The 18302-nt window shown below is 36.7% G+C and overlaps 1 protein-coding gene across 2 annotated transcripts in view; it reads right to left on the bottom strand.

The window, feature by feature from the left end:
• Window positions 1-4852: 4852 nt before the first annotated feature.
• The window catches only part of KLHL15 (kelch like family member 15), a 31598-nt gene continuing 18148 nt past the window's right edge, over window positions 4853-18302 (bottom strand). For both annotated transcript variants that reach the window (XM_070365317.1, XM_005904033.3), the window contains one exon: window positions 4853-8273. In XM_070365317.1, coding sequence (XP_070221418.1) covers window positions 7164-8273 — 1110 coding nt within the window. In that variant the 3' untranslated portion in view covers window positions 4853-7163. The remainder of the gene's footprint in view (window positions 8274-18302) is intronic.

The raw sequence follows: 18302 nt of genomic DNA, 5'->3' as shown, positions 1-18302 counted from the left end.
TTTTTTTTTTTTTGGATGTTTGTTCGTTTTAAAATTTATTCATTTATTTATTTAGGCCACAGCACACGGCTTGAGGGATCTTAATTCCCCAACCAGGGATAGAACCCATGCCTCTGCATTGGAAGTGCAGAGTCCTAACCACTGGACCTTCATGGAAGTCTCAAGTTTGTTCACTTTTATCATTGCTTTTTAGGGAGAGGATTTGCTGAGCTCCTTACTTGGCCATTCTGGAAGTCCTGCTCCTTAAATCATACAAGTTGTACAAATTAATTATACAAACTTATCTTACTACTTGGGGGAGAAGGTGGGACCTTCCTTGGGATGTGAAATCTCCAGGGTAACGTCATCTTGGCAAGATGTTGACTTCAAGCCTGGAATCTAACTGGAGCTGCAGGAGTAAGTCCTACTTTGTAGATGAGAGTGCCTGAATCAGTGGTCCTTTTTGTTTTCTTTCAGTTACTCATTAGCCAGGCTTTTGCAAGAGCAATCATGGATCATATATATTCCATGAAAAAAAAGAGCTCAGTGGTCAAATGTTTGATTTACACCTAGCTAAACCAAATAAAAATGAATTAACATCAGGACTTCTCAGAGGAGATGTTTGTATTTGCTGTTTGAGATTCTCAAGAGATGAAATGTAGAATGAAATAAGATTATTGTGACCACTGAACACTTGCCCCATCCTCCACCCAGAGCATTTCAGGAGATTAATGATCTACAAAACACCCCTTGGTCTTGTTTTATTTAAAGTTTTCAACCTGGGTCAGAAATATTGGATATTAAGGGAAGAACTATCTGTTAACAACTGTATAGCTGTATGCATCAACCTTTTAGACATAGGAGCAGTGGTAGTGGAAACTGAATGGAGGGAAATTCCTCAGGGAGGTCAGTTTTGGCAGACAATCAAGCTCTCTAATAAAACTGCCCCTCCTCACCAGGAGTATTTCAGTGGTGACCTTCCAAGTTTCTGGGTTCTATTTTTATTAAGGAAGACTTACCCTGTCCCAGACATTATCAGATTCTTGGAAAATAAAAAGACAGAATCTTTCCTCAATGCATACAGTTAAAGAAGACAGTCATAATCAAGTGTCAAGAGGAGGTGATCTAGGTATGCATAGGGGACAGTTCAAAAAGATAGAAAAAGGCCATGATGCTCGGGCTGGTTCTTGAAGGTCAAGAAAGGGTTAGCCAGGAAAGGAAGATGGAAAGAGCATGTGTGAAGGAAGACTGGAGAAAACATGACATATTCAGGGAACTCCCAGTATCATGCATAGCTGGAGAACTGGGCACAAGAGAGACTGAACAGGTCCAATGGGCATGCTAAGGAGTCTGGATCTTATGGTGAAGAGGGATTATTAAATGCTGCTGAATCTCAGGACCAGATTAACCTTTTAAAAGCTCCCTCTGGCAGCAGAGTGGAAAATGGATTGTGGAGGTAGAAGATCGGAGAGAAAGCTCCAAGACGTTGGGGAGAAGTGGGAGAGGCAAGGGTAGACAATTCCAGGTTTCTGACTTGTAACGATCTCAGGCAGTGAGAGAGCCACATAATAATACAGGGAATACAGGACAAGGGGCAAGTTTGGGGGGGAAGATAATGCATTCAAGTTTGTACTTGTTCAGTTTGAGATTCCTATAAAACATGTAAGACATGTTCATGAGATAGTTGGAGATATTTCTCAGTTGAGAAATACAGATTTACAAGATATTAGAATAAAAGTGGTAGGTGAAGCCATAGCTGTGGGTGAAACTGGACAGGCAGTAGACTTGAGAAAAAAGCAGAGACAAAAACCTTGGGGAACTATATTATCTCCCTCTTCTGAATGTCTATAGCATCTTTCTATAGCTCAGGTAGAATTAGTCACATGCTACGATAAACATTTAGCTCAGTGCCTATTATGTACAAAAAGTATCACACTAGGTATGAGGGTACAAAAAGGAATAAAAGACGGTCCCTTCATCCAAGGAGATTATGATCTAATTGTGGAAGGAATTATACCCAACTAGTATGCAAAATGAAATAAGAGCTATAAATGTGTTGAGTACAGAAGAGGCAATTAATTCAATGGAAGTAACACAGGTTTCAGGAGGAGAGAAGAGTATTTGAGTTGGGCTTTGCAAAATAAATGGATTTTGCAAGCAGGGAAGGGGAAAGAAGGCAAGTGATTTGAAGCTGGAAATTAACATACAAAGATCACAACAGAAAGGAGTGCAGGAAGTGATAACAAAATAGGCTAGAAAGGTGGCTTGAGGCCAAGATCCATGGAGGCACACACGTGCCTAAAAATACCCAAGTGCTTGTGTTGTAGCAGATTCATTTCTGCTGGGTTCCCTAATTTCAGAAATGCCTTTAAGAACAATGAGGCAAAAATGCTAAAGAAAATAAAAAATCACCAAACTAAAGCTTGAGGGCTTATAAATGCTATTTATTAGTTCTCTATTTCCATTCTGCAAAATTCTGCTAGTGGAACTTTAATTACTTGGCTTCATTGTAAAATTTCCATTGCATGTAAGTGTAAATAATTTCACTCAAATGCTCTCATTTCAATCTGTGGCTGAAAGCATCAGTAGAAATTACATTTTTGTGGCACTTCCTTGGCAGGTTGAAGGAATATAAAATGTATACTGTTAATCAAGTCATGAGTGACTTTGAAAGTGATAGATTATATCAAGATAGTAAATAATAAGAGATGGAAGTATATTTTAAAGATTGAAAATATTTTATTTAAACTTTTCTTCATAAACACTTTTAACATTTTTTTCAATTTAAAAACAGAATGGATAGCATAAACATGTTTTGAATAGATTATATTCACGGCATGGGAAAAATTACCTGACAGAAATGTAAAGGCTTTCAAAATAGGTATAAAAGGCAAACCTTAAATTAGTCTAAGATTTTTAAATCAGTCCTAGGATTACTTGACTACTGGCCCAAAATGTACCTAAAGGTCAAAATATTTCTTCTATAGACAAAGTATGCCCAAGAGGTATAGGGCATAAACAAGTTAGATAGAAAATAACCTCTCTGATCACCTCACTGGAACATTCTTTCGGAAAGCAAACACCTAATCCTTACTGATATACTGATTAATAAGGTTCTTAATGTAGTTGTTCCCAAAGATGTAAAACGAAAATCCAATATTAAGGGGGAACAAATCTAATGACATTCTCTCAATGTTACTCATGTAATATTGAAGTTATACTGGTATACTGAAAGGATACGACTTGCATGAGTTTACCTATTCCAGTCTATGTCTATGGAATATTTGACTTTATAAACTCTTGATAAACTAATTTTTCAGGACTTTCATTTTTAAGATAAATCTCTTTTTAGAAGATACTTATTCCCAAACCAACTCTAATCTGATAGATGATCCCTAAAAATGTTCAGAGTACAAAAAAAATAAAATAAAAAATGTGTAATAGGCAAAGAGGAAAAATGGCACTAGCAGTTTTACTGCCATATAGCCCTCATTTATATCTAATTTTACTATTATCTATGTTGTGTTTTACTTCACTCTAAAACTTTAAATTATGTATTCTCAAAAGAGCTAGTCTTTTCTGAGAGATAGCTTATAAACTGAAATAACAATTTATATTATAAACTGAAATGTTATGACCTACAACCACATATACATATATAAAAATAGTCCCACTGAACGTTTGACATGTTTAGATTATGCAGCTCAAATAATTTGTTATAAAATATTTTAAAGCTTAGTTTCATGTAATTAAGACACAACTCTCCATTTTTTACCACTTCTCCCCACACAAATGTGTGTGTCCTTTACTATAACTCGAGCAGGCTTCCCAGAATGAGGTGTCCAAAGGTGCTGCTTCAGAAAAGATAAGTGAAGGGCTCAGTCAGTATTTCACAAATTATAGTAACACTCACACAGAGTAGTGAGGACACAGAAAGCTGTCTCAAGAAATGCTAATAATTCTATTAATTAAGCCTTGCTTTTTAAAAACCAGTAGTATTTCTTCCAATACAAAACCTTCAATGTGAGCATCTTGAATTTTATGAAAAGGTTGTAGTGCAAGGATTTTCTTTAAGCAGACTAAAATAAAAACTTAGAAGGTCAAAGACATGGAAGAGAACAAACGTTTCTAATTAAGATGCAATTAATAAAGATCAGCTATTTTTGTAAAGTCTGGCATTTAAAATGTAAAGTGAAAATACACAAAGATCACAGCGTGTTACACTGTAGTTTTAAATCTTACTGAATTAAAAAAAAAACTATTTTGAGCACATACAATGTATATAAACAAAAATGGTTCCAAATGAAGCACACAAAAAATAAACTTGAAAAAAATTCTATGAAAAAATTTTCCATAGTCTAGTATAACAAAAATAAATCTCTTTCAGCAATTAAACCATAATTTTAAAAGGGAATGTATGTTAATCATGGATTTAAAATAACCTAAGTCAGAACTACAAATAAACAGAAGAGTTTTCTCATACATTCAGAACCCAAGCAATAACAACTATTCTTAAAGCTCAAAACTGATTACAGCTAACATCAGGTCAGACATGACTCACGTGTGAAGCTGAACCCAAAATTAGTTCAAGTTAAGATTTCACAAATTTTCCAAAACATGAACTTTCATCTTGGCCTTGTGCTTTTACAATGAAGACCAAGAATATTCAATTGTTTGTTCCATCTTACTTTAACTAGGGCCGCTGCTACTGCTAAGTCGCTTCAGTCGTGTCCGACTCTGTGCGACCCCATAGACGGCAGCCCACCAGGCTCCCCCGTCCCTGGCATTTTCCAGGCAAGAACACTGGAGTGGGTTTTAACTAGGGCTACGAAGTCATATCTAAGCAATTAAAGAGAACCACCACGGGAGTGTAAAAGCCTGATAGGGGTACCCTGTCTCAGTCTTTTTCAGCAAAAGACAACAATGAGGAAAATAAGACATTGTTATTTTCTTTAAAGCAAGATAGCACACATATAAAACACTACACCAACTAATACATTAGAAAAAGAACCAAATGGCTCACCTAATTCCTAGTTTTCCATTATTAAAAATGATTTTTCAGATGTATAAAAAGACTTTTACCTATATAACCATGGGAAACAAGATATCAAATTTAATTTTTAGAAACTAAAATGACAGGTGAGGTGAAATTGCTTACTCATGTCCGACTCTTTGCGACCCCATGGACTGTAGCCCACCAGTTTCCTCCATCCATGGAATTTTCCAGGCAAGAGTACTGGGGTGGGGTGCCATTGCCTTCTCCATAACAGGAGTCATATCTAAGCAATTAAAGAGAACCACCACGGGAGTGTAAAAGCCTGATAGGGGTACCCTGTCTCAGTGTTTTTCAGCAAAAGACAAGAATGAGGACCACTTATTTCTAAAGCCAATCCCAATGTTTTGCTTTAAAAAAAACAAAACTACTTCTGTACCTGACTGTTTCTTAAACTCAAATGCCTCAAGCCGTGGAGTTTTAAAATCAGGTCTTTTTCAGTTGTCTATTTTAATCGCAAAAATGAAACAAGTCTTCACATTTCCATGATTTCGCATTTCCATTTTATGTTCAGTGGTGGCAGCAGCAAAAAAAAAAAAAAAAAAAAGAAAGAAAAAAAAAGGTGAAACTCGAAACTTTTTACAACAGCCGTATAGAAGGCATTGCAATATTGCACCAACATCTAAGATCTGGCAAGTTTTGCCAGTGTAGATCTAGTATCAGATATAGACTCTACTCAGGATAAAATGGCATCAATTTGAATGATCCACTCCCTGGTTATTCTTGCTTAATTTTGACAACTATATGTTTTTCCTTTGAGTTGAAAGAGTTGAAAGGTGCGGCTAATCCTAAAACACTTAAGAATGATTTTGAACAGTTATTCTTGATCCACTCTGAACTTGGAGGTTACTATCCTTCATGCTAGTAGCTCTCAGTAAATAAAACAAAAGCTGAGGGCTTACATCCCCAGCGCCACTAAATATTTTGTACTAAATAAACAAGAAGATATGACCAGTTAATATTATAATTCTATTCCTTACCTCGAAGTCAAAACTGAGCTCAAATTTTCCACAAGTTGCTACTTTCCATTCAATAACAGATGCAGCAGCCTTATTGAATGCAAAGAATGGGAGTTGCACTTACTTTGAAGGGGCCTTTATTTAGGAGTCTGGTATTACCTAAGTTCTCTTTAAAAGTGCTTGCACGCTGCAGGACCAGGCCTTGTCACATACCACTCCAATTTTCACTAAAAACAGGGTAACATTAAACAGACTGCAAAGAAAAACATTTTCAAAAAGAAGACATACATCGATAAGGAACACTAATGTTTACTTTTGAAAGTAAAACATAAAATGTTAGCTTTCATAAAACCATACGTTTCAGGAATATAAGGAGTTTGAATATTACTGAATCAGTATGGACTGAAGATAGGCTACTCTGATACGAAACGAGGACTCCAGTTATTATCTTTCTAAAAATGTTAATACATGAAAAGACGTTACATCTAAAATACAACACGTATGGCAAACTGTGTGTGCAAGTGCACTAGCTTAAAAATATAGAATCCTAACCACGCATAAAAGGGGATGTGCCTTATATATTCATAAGATGTAAGCAAGTATGGATATGCTTTCACTAACACAATGCAGGTAAGAGAAGGCAGCTTAGAAATAGTGTTCTGAATATAAAAAAGTTAATCTTGTAGAAAATTTATACTTTTGCGTTTTCAGCAAAAAGCCATGCAAAAAGGTCAAGAGTTTTAAACTTAAATAATAAAATCAAAAAGTCTAACAGACTGAAATAAATGTTCAAAAAGATTTCAGCTAGAGATAGGAACTGAAATTACATCCAGTGACACTTATCAGGTCTTCTCTTAGAAGATGCATGACTCCTACACTGACATTTGAAAGAAATGTTTAAAGCATAACATCAACTTCCCAGATAAGTGAATTGTTCTATTAAACTGCTTCTGGAAGTAGTTTCAAGAGCTAGCACTTACAACTGACTTATTGCATGAGTTTGAGGCCACTAAAAAGAAAAAAAAGGATGCTAGCACAGAATGAAAACATTTTTACGATATTAGACCAATGGCTTTGATAGTAAAACTGGTGAGGTTTTTCTTATGTTTTTTAATTAACTACTTTGTCACAAATGGATTTTGTTTGGCTTTTTTGAAGGGAGAAAGATGTCATCAGTTGCAACGTCTGACCTCATCCAGAATATATTCTGGAAAATGCAGGTTGCATACTTGTAAACCATCCAGCTTGCAGGGCATCCGCGGGTACTCATCTTCCTTCCACTTGTTTTCATCCGGATCAAAGGTGAGAATAGAATCGCTGTAATGACCATTGTAGCAAAGGCCTCCAAGAACCATTATTTGTCTGTCCAGCACAGTCACACCATGGCCACTTCTACCAATTGGCATGGATGCCAAGATGGTCCACTGATCAGTCTCTGGGTTGTACACTTCTGTGGAAGGGCATCCCTGAGACTCAAAAGAGGCTCTCAAGATCACACAGACACCACCAAAGACATAAAGCTTGCCGTTGTATGAAATCATCTTGTGAAAGCATCTGGCATAATTCATTTTGCTCTTATTCTCCCAACAGTTGGTAACTACTTGCGTTCTCCTGGTCCGCTGTTCTATGGTCCCTTCTTTACTGGGGTCAAACACGCATACTTGCTTGGAAGTGGAAGATGAGGTGATTCCACCAGTGATAAACAACTTGTTATTGAGCACTGTCCCCTCATGTCCATATTTGTTAACTGGATAAGGATCCACAAATTCCCATTTATCATTGGTGATGTCATATCTCTCAGTTGAATAGAAAGTCTCATCTCTGGTTCTGCCTGCTACAGCATAAATAAACTTCCCAATAACACCAACTGCGAATTCTGAACGTGGCACAGACATGTCTGCCATTCGGAGCCAGGAGTTTTGTCTTGGGTCATATCTAAACACTTTGGAAGAAGCATGGAATTCGCCATCTGGACCCAGCTCTTCCCCACCCAACAAGAATACGAAGTTATTGACGATAGCAAGGCAGTCTGGACGCAGAGGTACTTGTGGGCCCTCTAGTTCCCACCAGACTCTTGGTTTCTTTAAGAGAAGTATTTTACTGTTAACCATGCTATGTCCAATCATGCCTCGGAATACTGTAGTTTGGGGTTTGGCAGAGCGGATGCGGCTTGATTTCATATCCAACAGAGGCTGCTGGTGAATGTTCTGAAAGTAATTCAATGCTTGGTCAACTTCATAGCGCAGCTGTCGAGAGTATCTGTAAAATTCTGATGTCTTAACCTAAGAATACAAGTAAAAGAATTTAACAAAAAAAAAAAAAAGAAAGAAAGAAAAGAAAAAAGAACATCAATGGCAAAATATCAAAGCCCACTAAGATTAGCTTACCATTCTAAGCTACTTTCCTAAAACTGATTTCCTGTTAAGATCATATAGTTTCTATTTTTAACAAATCTCTTATATTTGTTTTTATAATTTGTATTTGTAGTAATTAATGCACATTCCCAATCTTTTTCAAGTAAACAAGTTATTCTCTAGGCACAAGCTAAATTCCTCTAACAAAATGTTATTAGTCACCTATGTCAGGCCCTGGGCTACAAGTGGTGGCTATAGAAGGACAAGTAGAGGTTTCACAGCAGAGGAAACCTTGGCCATGGTTTTGTTAACCATAAGGAACACTGTAAGAACAATCATGACTGAATAATCTCAGGAATTAAGTTAGTTGAGTTGGTAAAAATTTAAAGACACAAAAAAATTCTCAGTTGGTTTTAGACATAAAATCTTGGTTTAGTATCATCAACTCCTACAGTAATAGTTCAGTTGACAACAAAAGGTCAAACTTTTTCCTTTGTTTTTAGAGTTGGAACTACCTAATTATGATTGCTAAGATCTTATGAAACTTTTAAATATTATGCTAACTACTGTGGGGAGATTTTTTAAAAAAGCAGAAGATGTGGTCCATTCACTCAAAGAACTTAGAATATACTTGGGGAAATAAAAAATATATACATCTACCAATTTTAAGTAAATGAGGCAATTGACAGCTAAGTATGAAGCTGTATAGCACATCTGAGTGCTATAGAACTTTAGATAAAGAAAATATCAAACTGGTCCAAAACATTCAGGGGATATTTTGTGAAAGAAGTAGGAAGTTGGAAACCAAGCAGAAAGAGTCTGTATCGTAATGACAAGGATGAGGTAAGAGGGTTAGGATTTGGATGGTTACCATTTGGATGGTAGAATTAGACACTGTGGAGATAAAATTGACAGAAGTGTGTGGCTGATTTGAAGTAGCGATAAGATGAAGAAATGAGGACTCAAATGTGATTTGAGGATTTAGAACTAGGTGATAGGGAGAGTTGTACTGATAAGGGAAACAAGGATGCTGAGGTGGAAATGTCTAGGAGCCTGTTGGAAATCTGGGATGACAGCTTGGGAGGGAGTCAAAACCAGGCATATGTATTTATGAACTTGCTTTCCTTCTTTGCATCTCTCCTTTCTCTTCCCTTCTATCTTTCTCATTCACTTCCCACTGTAGTCCAAAAAAACGTATCTGAAACAGAAAGCACTACAGATGTTTACTTGAAGTATTTTGATAACTGTATTTCAGTATAGTTGGTTTCCTCTGTAATCCTAAGCATTTTATGTACTTAAAATCACTATTCTGGGTGGGTGGGGAGGGTCCTTCCATGGATCTTGCCAGACTAGCCAAGGGGTAAATGGCACAAAAAAGATTGAGAACTCCATGTCTTGGTAAAACAGAGAAAACTGACATTACTGCTGCAACGGGTGCTTTATGTGTGCATCTCATGTTAAATTATTCCTCCTCTGAGAGAGTGATAACTAGTCTCCTAGTGAGAGAACTGAGGCTTGGAATGTTAAGTGACTTGCCCAAATTATTTACATGACTAAAACTAGTAGAGCTGCGAGCTGAACCTTCAACCAGGACAGTCTTATTCCAAGGCTCAATTTCTAGTATGTTGTAACACTGCTTCCATCACTCTTTAGAAAACTCTTTAAATGACACGCTTATTAACAACAACAAAAAAACACTTAACATGTTTCAATGAATTAGTCTAATGATTCCTCTAAGAGAAAAGAGTAAATAATAACGGTAAACAATTTCAGTAAAGAGAAAAGTGATTAAGCTCTGAGGTCTTATCCTCTACTACTTTTACTTCACATACAAACAGTTAAAACAGACTATTTGTTACCATGGAACGATCACAATATATTTTCTAAAAGGCAATAGTACTCTGGTATCCCAATTAAATAAAATTTTGTGTATGTTTGCTTGTGTTAATAGTGATTATTTCTGGTATTCCAGATTTTTGCATTCTTTTTCATGTGTCACATTTACAGAGTCTTGTCATTCAAACAGTGGGGCTCCTAACCATCATAAATGTCTGATTAGTTAAAAAAAGACATCTTTTCCAATCTTCATTTTCCATTTGTTTCTTCTATGAACTAATAGTGTGCCTCACCCATTTTTCTCATCTTTTTCTTATTGATTTCTAAGAGCTAAAAGGCAATATCCTGGAAATCAACAAGAAACATAAACCTCAAATTAAATATTTAAGTGCCTACTGTGCACAGCCAGTAGACTGACAGTTACACAGGTTTTAAAGTAATAGAATCAGCATAGTAATTCAGAACTGCATCAAACAGCCCAGTACAGTGATTAAGAATTTGATTTAGGAAATATCTGACTTTCCCGCTCACAAGCTGTGTGATTTTGGGCAAGTGACTAAACATTCTTAAGCCTATTTTCTCATCTGTATTATTGGGACAACAGTATCACCTAAACCTCATAACCCTAAGGTAGGAGATGGGCAAGATGATCCTATGTGGAAAGTACTTAGTATGGTGCCTGTCATGTGGCTGTGTAGAAAACATTACCGCTGCTATTAGCTATTATTACTGACCAGGGGACATCTGTTTGAGTATCACTCAGTTTACATTAGTGCATCTGATGATGTGCTTTTGGTTTGTGTACAAATTCAGTCTTCCAGAAACTGGAGGAGAAATTAGAAAAACTGGTACTTTGTACCTAATCTTCACCAGGAAAGCATGACTGGTGACATGCAAGTAGGAGGAAGCTTTAAAGGAAGCAGCCATATTGTCTGGAGATCAAAAAAGAAAAGGAAGGGGAATGCTGCCCATATTGGATAGTCAGATTTCAAGATTTTCAAAGGAAAATTAGGATCAATTCCAAGATCAGGAACTGTAAAGAAGCTTGAAAAAGCTTGGAGGCTCTCAAAAGTATAATGCTGACTGCATAACTGCAAAACACACTGATGAGGGGAAGAAAAGGGGAAAGCATCTAAAAAATCTGATGTGCTGCACAGAGAGCTTTCTGGAATTCAGATGTTAAAAAAACATTTACAACAGATGGTAAAAAAAAAAAAAAAAAACAGGCATATAAACCAAGTATTATGAAGAATGAAATGGAGCTGCAAGAATATTGTGAACAAAGCTAAAGCCTAAGGATGAATTGTGACTTTACAAAGTGCCAGATAGTGAATAAATGGCATTTTAGAGGCTAAAGTTAAAAAAAAAGTAGAGGAAAAAGTGAATTCCCCCCTGGGTGACATGGTTAATGTAATATTTACAAAGATAAAGAGAAACACCCTCCTATCTTATTTCCATTCTCAGCTAAGAATATTATATTCTTTCCAATCTGAAGATCAAACATAATGACTAAGAAGAAACTTAAATCCAAGATGGCTGAGAAAAAAAGAAAAACCAGCTAGATATTCTCACCAAGTTCAAGTCATTTGATCTCGCAAATCATGTCCTGAGATCCTAGGAGGCTTCACAGATAAGGCTGCTTAATTGCTTTCTGTAATCTGTGTGGAATCATGAAAATGGAAGAGGACTAGAAACCAGACAGATTTCTGAACTACAAACCAGTTAGCTAGAGACTGATCCTGAACTGTGAAAAACTGTTAGCACTTGCATGTAAGAAAGCACTACAAACCAGGAGGCAACAGACTCACCAAGCAATGCCAAGACTGACCATTTCTGGTTTAATTTTTGATGCTGTAACAACACTGATAGAGAATGAGAGAACTTATGACTTTGGCAAAGTAATCAACAAAGCCTAATCATAAACAAAACAGAAACACTAGGGACCCATGAAACACGTGAAGTTCCAAGTTCCAACAATGACTGTGTTAATTCATTTGGGGTGGGAGGTGGGAAGTCCACAGCTTTTATCAAATGCTCCAGGGATCCACAAACTTCAAATGTAAAGCTTTTAACTGACTACCCTCACTACGAACCAAAAATGGGATATGACAGTCTTCAGAACTAATAAAACTGTGGACCAAGTTAAAAGAACAGACAACCCCACCCTCTCTGTTCAGGTGAAACCACAACTAAGACAGTGCTCAATTCCACCACTGTACTTTAGATGACAAAGTGGATCATGTCCAGAAGACAGCAAAGGGATCCAAATCATAGGAAGAGTGGTCAGACTACGGATGTTTCAATTCAACAGAAGACGCAGGAGAAAGATGGCACCTGTTTTCAAGACCAGTAAGTAGAAGCTAAAAGAAAGATTTTAGGCCAATATAAGGAAAAGCTTTGTAATCAGGACTGACAACTTAATGGATGTTCACTGCCTTATTATTTGTAAGAGCACAAAAACTGAGCATAACTCACATATCAATATGAAACTGGTTGAACAAACTCTCTTATATAACATATGCAATCAAAAAGAATGAGATTAATCCATATGCAGTAACACAGACATTTAAAATGTCAAATGACAAAACCTGCAGAGCTGTATACATAATATTCTCAAAAAATAAAAATGGACTCACAGTCGGTAGTCTATGCAGGGGGAAAATGCACTTAATATGTGTACAACATATAGTTACTAATGAGCTCGTGAGGGACTTGGCTTTTCACAAATACTCTAGTAAAAAGGGTACAGGTCCATGTTCCCAAAGTCAAGAGCAGTATACCTCTAAGCATACTGCCACTGAAGGAACTTCAGGTATGACCACCTATCCAGTGTCTCACGAGGACTAGGCACCATGGCCTGTAATGGCATTCCACCTTCCAACCCCAGGTTCTTGCAGATCACATCGAACGGGACCAGCTTAATGGCTTCCTACAGTCTATTTCCTAGTCTTTCTTTGTGTATACCCAATCTTCTGGCCCCTCTGTCCTCTCCCTATTCATTCTACATTGCTCCTTTGATATCTGGGTTCCAATGGGTTCACAAACATCACTTCAGCACTATGTTGAAGTCCCAAAGTTACACCTTTACCCAGTTTGTTCTACCTCTAAGTCCACCATAATGGAAGTTGTGCCTTTTGAGATAGCTGTTATACCATAAGAGATCTTCTAACCAAAGAAGTTTAGCTCATACTTCTCTCTGCCAAGGATAGAAGTTCTAGATCTACCTTGCCCTTTTCTCCGGGCTACTTATTGCTGCAATTTTACTCTAAAGCCACACAAAATTCATAAGCATAACTAGCTTCTCCTTTCATGGCAGAAACAGGAAATTAATGTCTCTCTGAAAATCCTAGACAAAGTAATTACAGACACTCTGCTTTAGAACAGAAAGCATAGGGCCGAAACCTTAAAACCTTCTCCGTGAATGCAATCACTTAAAACGCATTAATGAAGGGGACTATCCAAAAAGAAATGTGTGGCTCACCTTTTAACAGAGAAAGCATTTTTCTCATCATTGGCTCCTCATATAACAGTTTACCTATCTGTATATCAGGTGCTCTCAAAAGAAATAATATGGGAAGGACAACACTTCTTTCATGTTCTGAACTACTTTCCTTATCCTTTCTAGGATTTAAAAAGCTGTCTTATTTTGAAACTTGGAAAGAATATATTATCACTTTTCATGCTTTGATACTTTAAAAATTGTATTATGAAAAGCATTTTGAAGTGAAAGTATTTTCAATTCAGTTCAGTCGCTCAGTTGTGTCTGACTCTTTGAGACCCCATGAATCGCAGCATGCCAGGCCTCCCTGTCCATCACCAACTCCTGGAGTTCACTCAAACTCATGTCCATTGAGTCAGTGATGCCATCCAGCCATCCCATCCTGTGTCGTCCCCTTCTCCTCCTGCCCCCAATCCCTCCCAGCATCTGGGTCTTTTCCAATGAGTCAACTCCTCGCATGAGGTGGCCAAAGTACTGGAGTTTCACCTCAGCATCAGTCCTTCCAATGAACATCCAGGACTGATCTCCTTTAGGATGGACTGGTTGGATCTCCTTGCAGTCCAAGGGCCTCTCAAGAGTCTTCTCCAACACCACAGTTCAAAAGCATCAATTCTTCGGCTCTCAGCTTTCTTCACAGTCCAACTCTCACATCCATACATAACTACTAGAAAAACCATAGCCTTGACCAGACGGACCTTTGTTGGCAAAGTAATGTCTCTGCTTTTTAATATGCGATCTAGATTGGTCATAACTTTCCTTCCAAGGAGTAAGCGTCTTTTAATTTCATGGCTGCAATCACCATCTACAGTGATTTTTGGATTGGCCATTTCCTCCTCTAATAATCTTTTAGTTTAATGTAATTGTGTGCATGCACATAGAGAAAATGTGAGAAATTAATAATTTTAAATGTGGTTCCTAGAAATATATTTATTAAGTCAAAGAATTATTAGCTAGCCATTACCACTGGGTAAAAATTCCATGATTCTCCCCTCACTGTCAAAATGTTGTATAATCCACTTATTAAATTTTTAACTTTTAAAGGTAATTTGTTTACACTATTCTTAACTTTGAAAGAATTAAAATATAACAGGCAATACAATTAAAACAGGCATTTCCATAGAGCTTACTACTTTGATTAAAAATCTACAATTTAAAAATATCTACTAAAAAGGGGTACAGTCTAAAAAATTATTTTACGTTTTCAGCCAACTAATTTAAGGTATTATCAGCTGTTTCACCTTCTGAAAGGATTTTTAAAATGCCCAATACACTTATACTAAACCAAAACAAAATGTCTTTTATTAGTTTATCCAGTTGTGGGGAGGTAGAAGGGGTGGGGACTGAGGGTTAGAATAATCTCTGAACTCAAGATCCCAGGTCTAAGACTTGATACTGTGCACAGGCCACTGTGTGACCATGGATAAGCCTCCAGTTTAGGTATTTTCCCATTATAAAAAGGAATATGCTGCATGAATAGACATGTCTCTGGCCTTCCCACATTCACAACTACTAACCTAATATTTGGAATGATGAGTATAAGGTGTCCTGTGGAAGGAAGATTGAGTCCTGGTTGTCAGTTTTATCATCCTTTCTACATGATCCAATATTCTCAAATACCCAGAAATAAAGCAGTGACTGTCATGGAACTTTAGTGGGAAAACAAATTATGTCTTTGGGGACCACAGCTACATTTGATACTGATTTTTATATTCAGTAAAATGTGGAAATCTTTATATGTTATACTGCAAAAGCATCTATCCTGGTATCAGAAGTCTATTTATAAAATCATGCTCAGAAATGAAGTTGATCCTGATTTATGTGAAACAAAATCATCACAAAAAAGCTAGCTGCAAAAGGCCTTTAATTAATCCCTTTGTCCTGAAAAACTGAATAATGACCAGGGATAAGGCTATTTTAAAAATATCAGTTCCTGCTAAGCACAAATCCTCTTAGTAATACTGTAATTGCAGTCAAATGCCAAACGGTAAAGGCAAACTTTAAAAAGGATTTACCCATCCTGTCTTCTCTAAGCAGGCAAGTCTAAAATATTGACAGAGCTTCAGAAGGCAAGCGACCAGGGCAAATGGGAGCAAGGGAGAGGACTCCCTGAGGACAATATTCTAATAAGAGTTTCAGCACACTCTGGTGAGCCCTCTTATCTGCTCAACTTTTCTATACAGTGAAAAATGTTTAACTCAAAAATAAATGTGTTTCAGATGTATAAAACAAATTATGGTTACCAAGAGGGTAGATGGGCAATAAACTGGGACATTGGGATTGACATATACATACTATAGCACAGGAACTCTACTCAATACTCTATAATGACCTATATGGGAAAAGAATCTAAAAAGGAGTGGATACATGAATATATATAACTGATTCATTTTGCTGTACAGCAGAAACTAATACAACACTGTAAATCAACTATACTCCAAAAAATTAATTATAAATAAATGTGCTTACGGAACTCCCTGGTGGTCCAGTTGTGAGGACTTGGAGCTTTTGCTGCCAAGGGCCTAGGATCAATCCCTATTCAGGGAACTAAGATCCCACAAGCCCCGCTGTGCAGCCAAATAAATAAATGTGCTTAGAAAGCTTAATTTCCTTCCAATTTTGATGCAATAGTAATAGAGCACCACTAGAAATTAAGAGTACACAAGCCTAAAGGTAGAAAATTCTGAAAGACTTAAGAACATCTTATCATTTACTTATACTACTATTTAGAGAATACAACTAAGTTCTAGAATTCACAACATTTTTTTACACACTTTTTTCCTATTTATGGAAATACTCTCAACTATGTAAATATCTTATTTATAAATATGGAAGAGTAGAAAAAAGTCAAAAGTTTAATCCTAAAACTAACTTCTGAATGAGCAAGGCTTATCTATGACACAGAACATTTTCTGGGCAAATATTACATTTGAGAATTAAAACTTTAAAGCCTAAAATCTTAATATGTCCCTGTGTTTCCTTTCCTGCTCCTAACTTTTTCTCCAGTCACTTTCTGACTTCTCTGATCCTTTTCGATTTCTGTTTATCATGGTTTTTTTTCCCCTTAATTTTTTCCCGATTCATTAAAAAATTTTTTCTCCTTTTACAGGTAAACATGCTATCCCCATTCCATGTCTTCCTTTCCTTTTACTACAGTTAATTTCCAATTCTGTGCTTTTGTTTTCATCTCCCTTTTATTTAAAAGGAAAATTAGCACATAAGGTTGAATTTTTTTAACTCCAATTTTAGTAGGTTCCTGTCAGCTTAAGATAGTCTCTTTCAGGGGATGAACACCAGTCAACACCTAGACTACCAGCACTCTCCAGGAACCTGAACCTGGAGTGAATGCAAATCAAAGGTGGAAAATAAGAACATTCCTATCTATACACAAAGGGCAGAAGACTTGAGAAAAATACCCTGGGTAATTTTTAAAAACTGTACGCGTATTAATTACAATCATCCAAGTCCAAGGGGCTGGAAGGGAGAGGTCGGCAAAAAGGAAACACGTAGAAAAAGATTTTAAATTAACTAAGAAAGTATGCTTAACCCATTGACCTCGTTTCAAACAAAAACCTGCTAATCTCTTGCTTTCACTCCAAGGGGCAAGTGAGATGATAGTTGACTTAAGTAATTTCAAGTTTATAGCTATATAAGTCCTGTTAATATACGAAGGGGATTTTAAACTTTTTCAAAAACAACTCAAGCTTATTAGAAATTCTAATCAAAGTTCACATTTGAAATCCAGGTTATTATCTTTTTAAAATATTTTTACTGTCAAATACAGCACTGCTTGTTTCTTTTAAAACTGTGAGGGTTAGAAGGAAATTTATTTTTCCTCCAGATTTGTCTGATTGTAGCTTAACTCATTAGAAGTAATTACTTTTTTTGAATTTTGGGGCAAACTGTGGTAACACTAGAGTTATTGGTTTGGTTTCTGGACAGAAATTTTGGATTGGTCAAGTGCGAGAGTAGTCAAAACATGTTACAGTGCCTAAATGAAAGAATTCTGAAGGGTGCATACCACCTACACTTTTTATAGATGTGTCCTTGCTAAAAGCAAATGGAATAAAGTAGAATTAATCTGTATCATCTATCAAGCGTGTTGTGCCTCAATTAACCAGAATATCATACCACCCAAGCATGACACATTAATAAGTTTCCTTATGTGTCACAGTCCATTGTTAATGCTATATAAACCAACTACACTGATAGGGAAATATTTGGAAGATTATCAGTGCTTTGTGAAGACCAGTTCTGAGAGCTACCATGTTCTTAGGAAGGTATTATAAGGGTCTTAGTAAGGTAAACTTGTAATACTTAAATTCTTTCTATCAGTTTCAAGGTGAGTCCAGGACACCTACCTTATCCCCATTTTACAGTGTAGCTTTTAAAGTCACACATTCTGCTCCTTAAGTAAAAGACATTTTAAAAAAAGTGTTAGCCTTTCTAAGCCAGAGAAGGCAATGGCACCCCACTCCAGTACTCTTGCCTGGAAAATCCCATGGGCGGAGGAGCCTGGTAGGCTGCAGTCCTACCAGTTCAGTCCGTGTCACGAAGAGTCGGACACGACTGAACGACTTCACTTTCATGCATTGGAGAAGGAAATGGCAACCCACTCCAATGTC

This window comes from Bos mutus, chromosome X, assembly GCF_027580195.1.
Source record: "Bos mutus isolate GX-2022 chromosome X, NWIPB_WYAK_1.1, whole genome shotgun sequence".
NCBI classification, from domain to species: domain Eukaryota; kingdom Metazoa; phylum Chordata; class Mammalia; order Artiodactyla; family Bovidae; genus Bos; species Bos mutus.
Note: the sequence above shows the minus strand (reverse complement) of the source record. Positions and strands in the feature narration are given on the sequence as shown.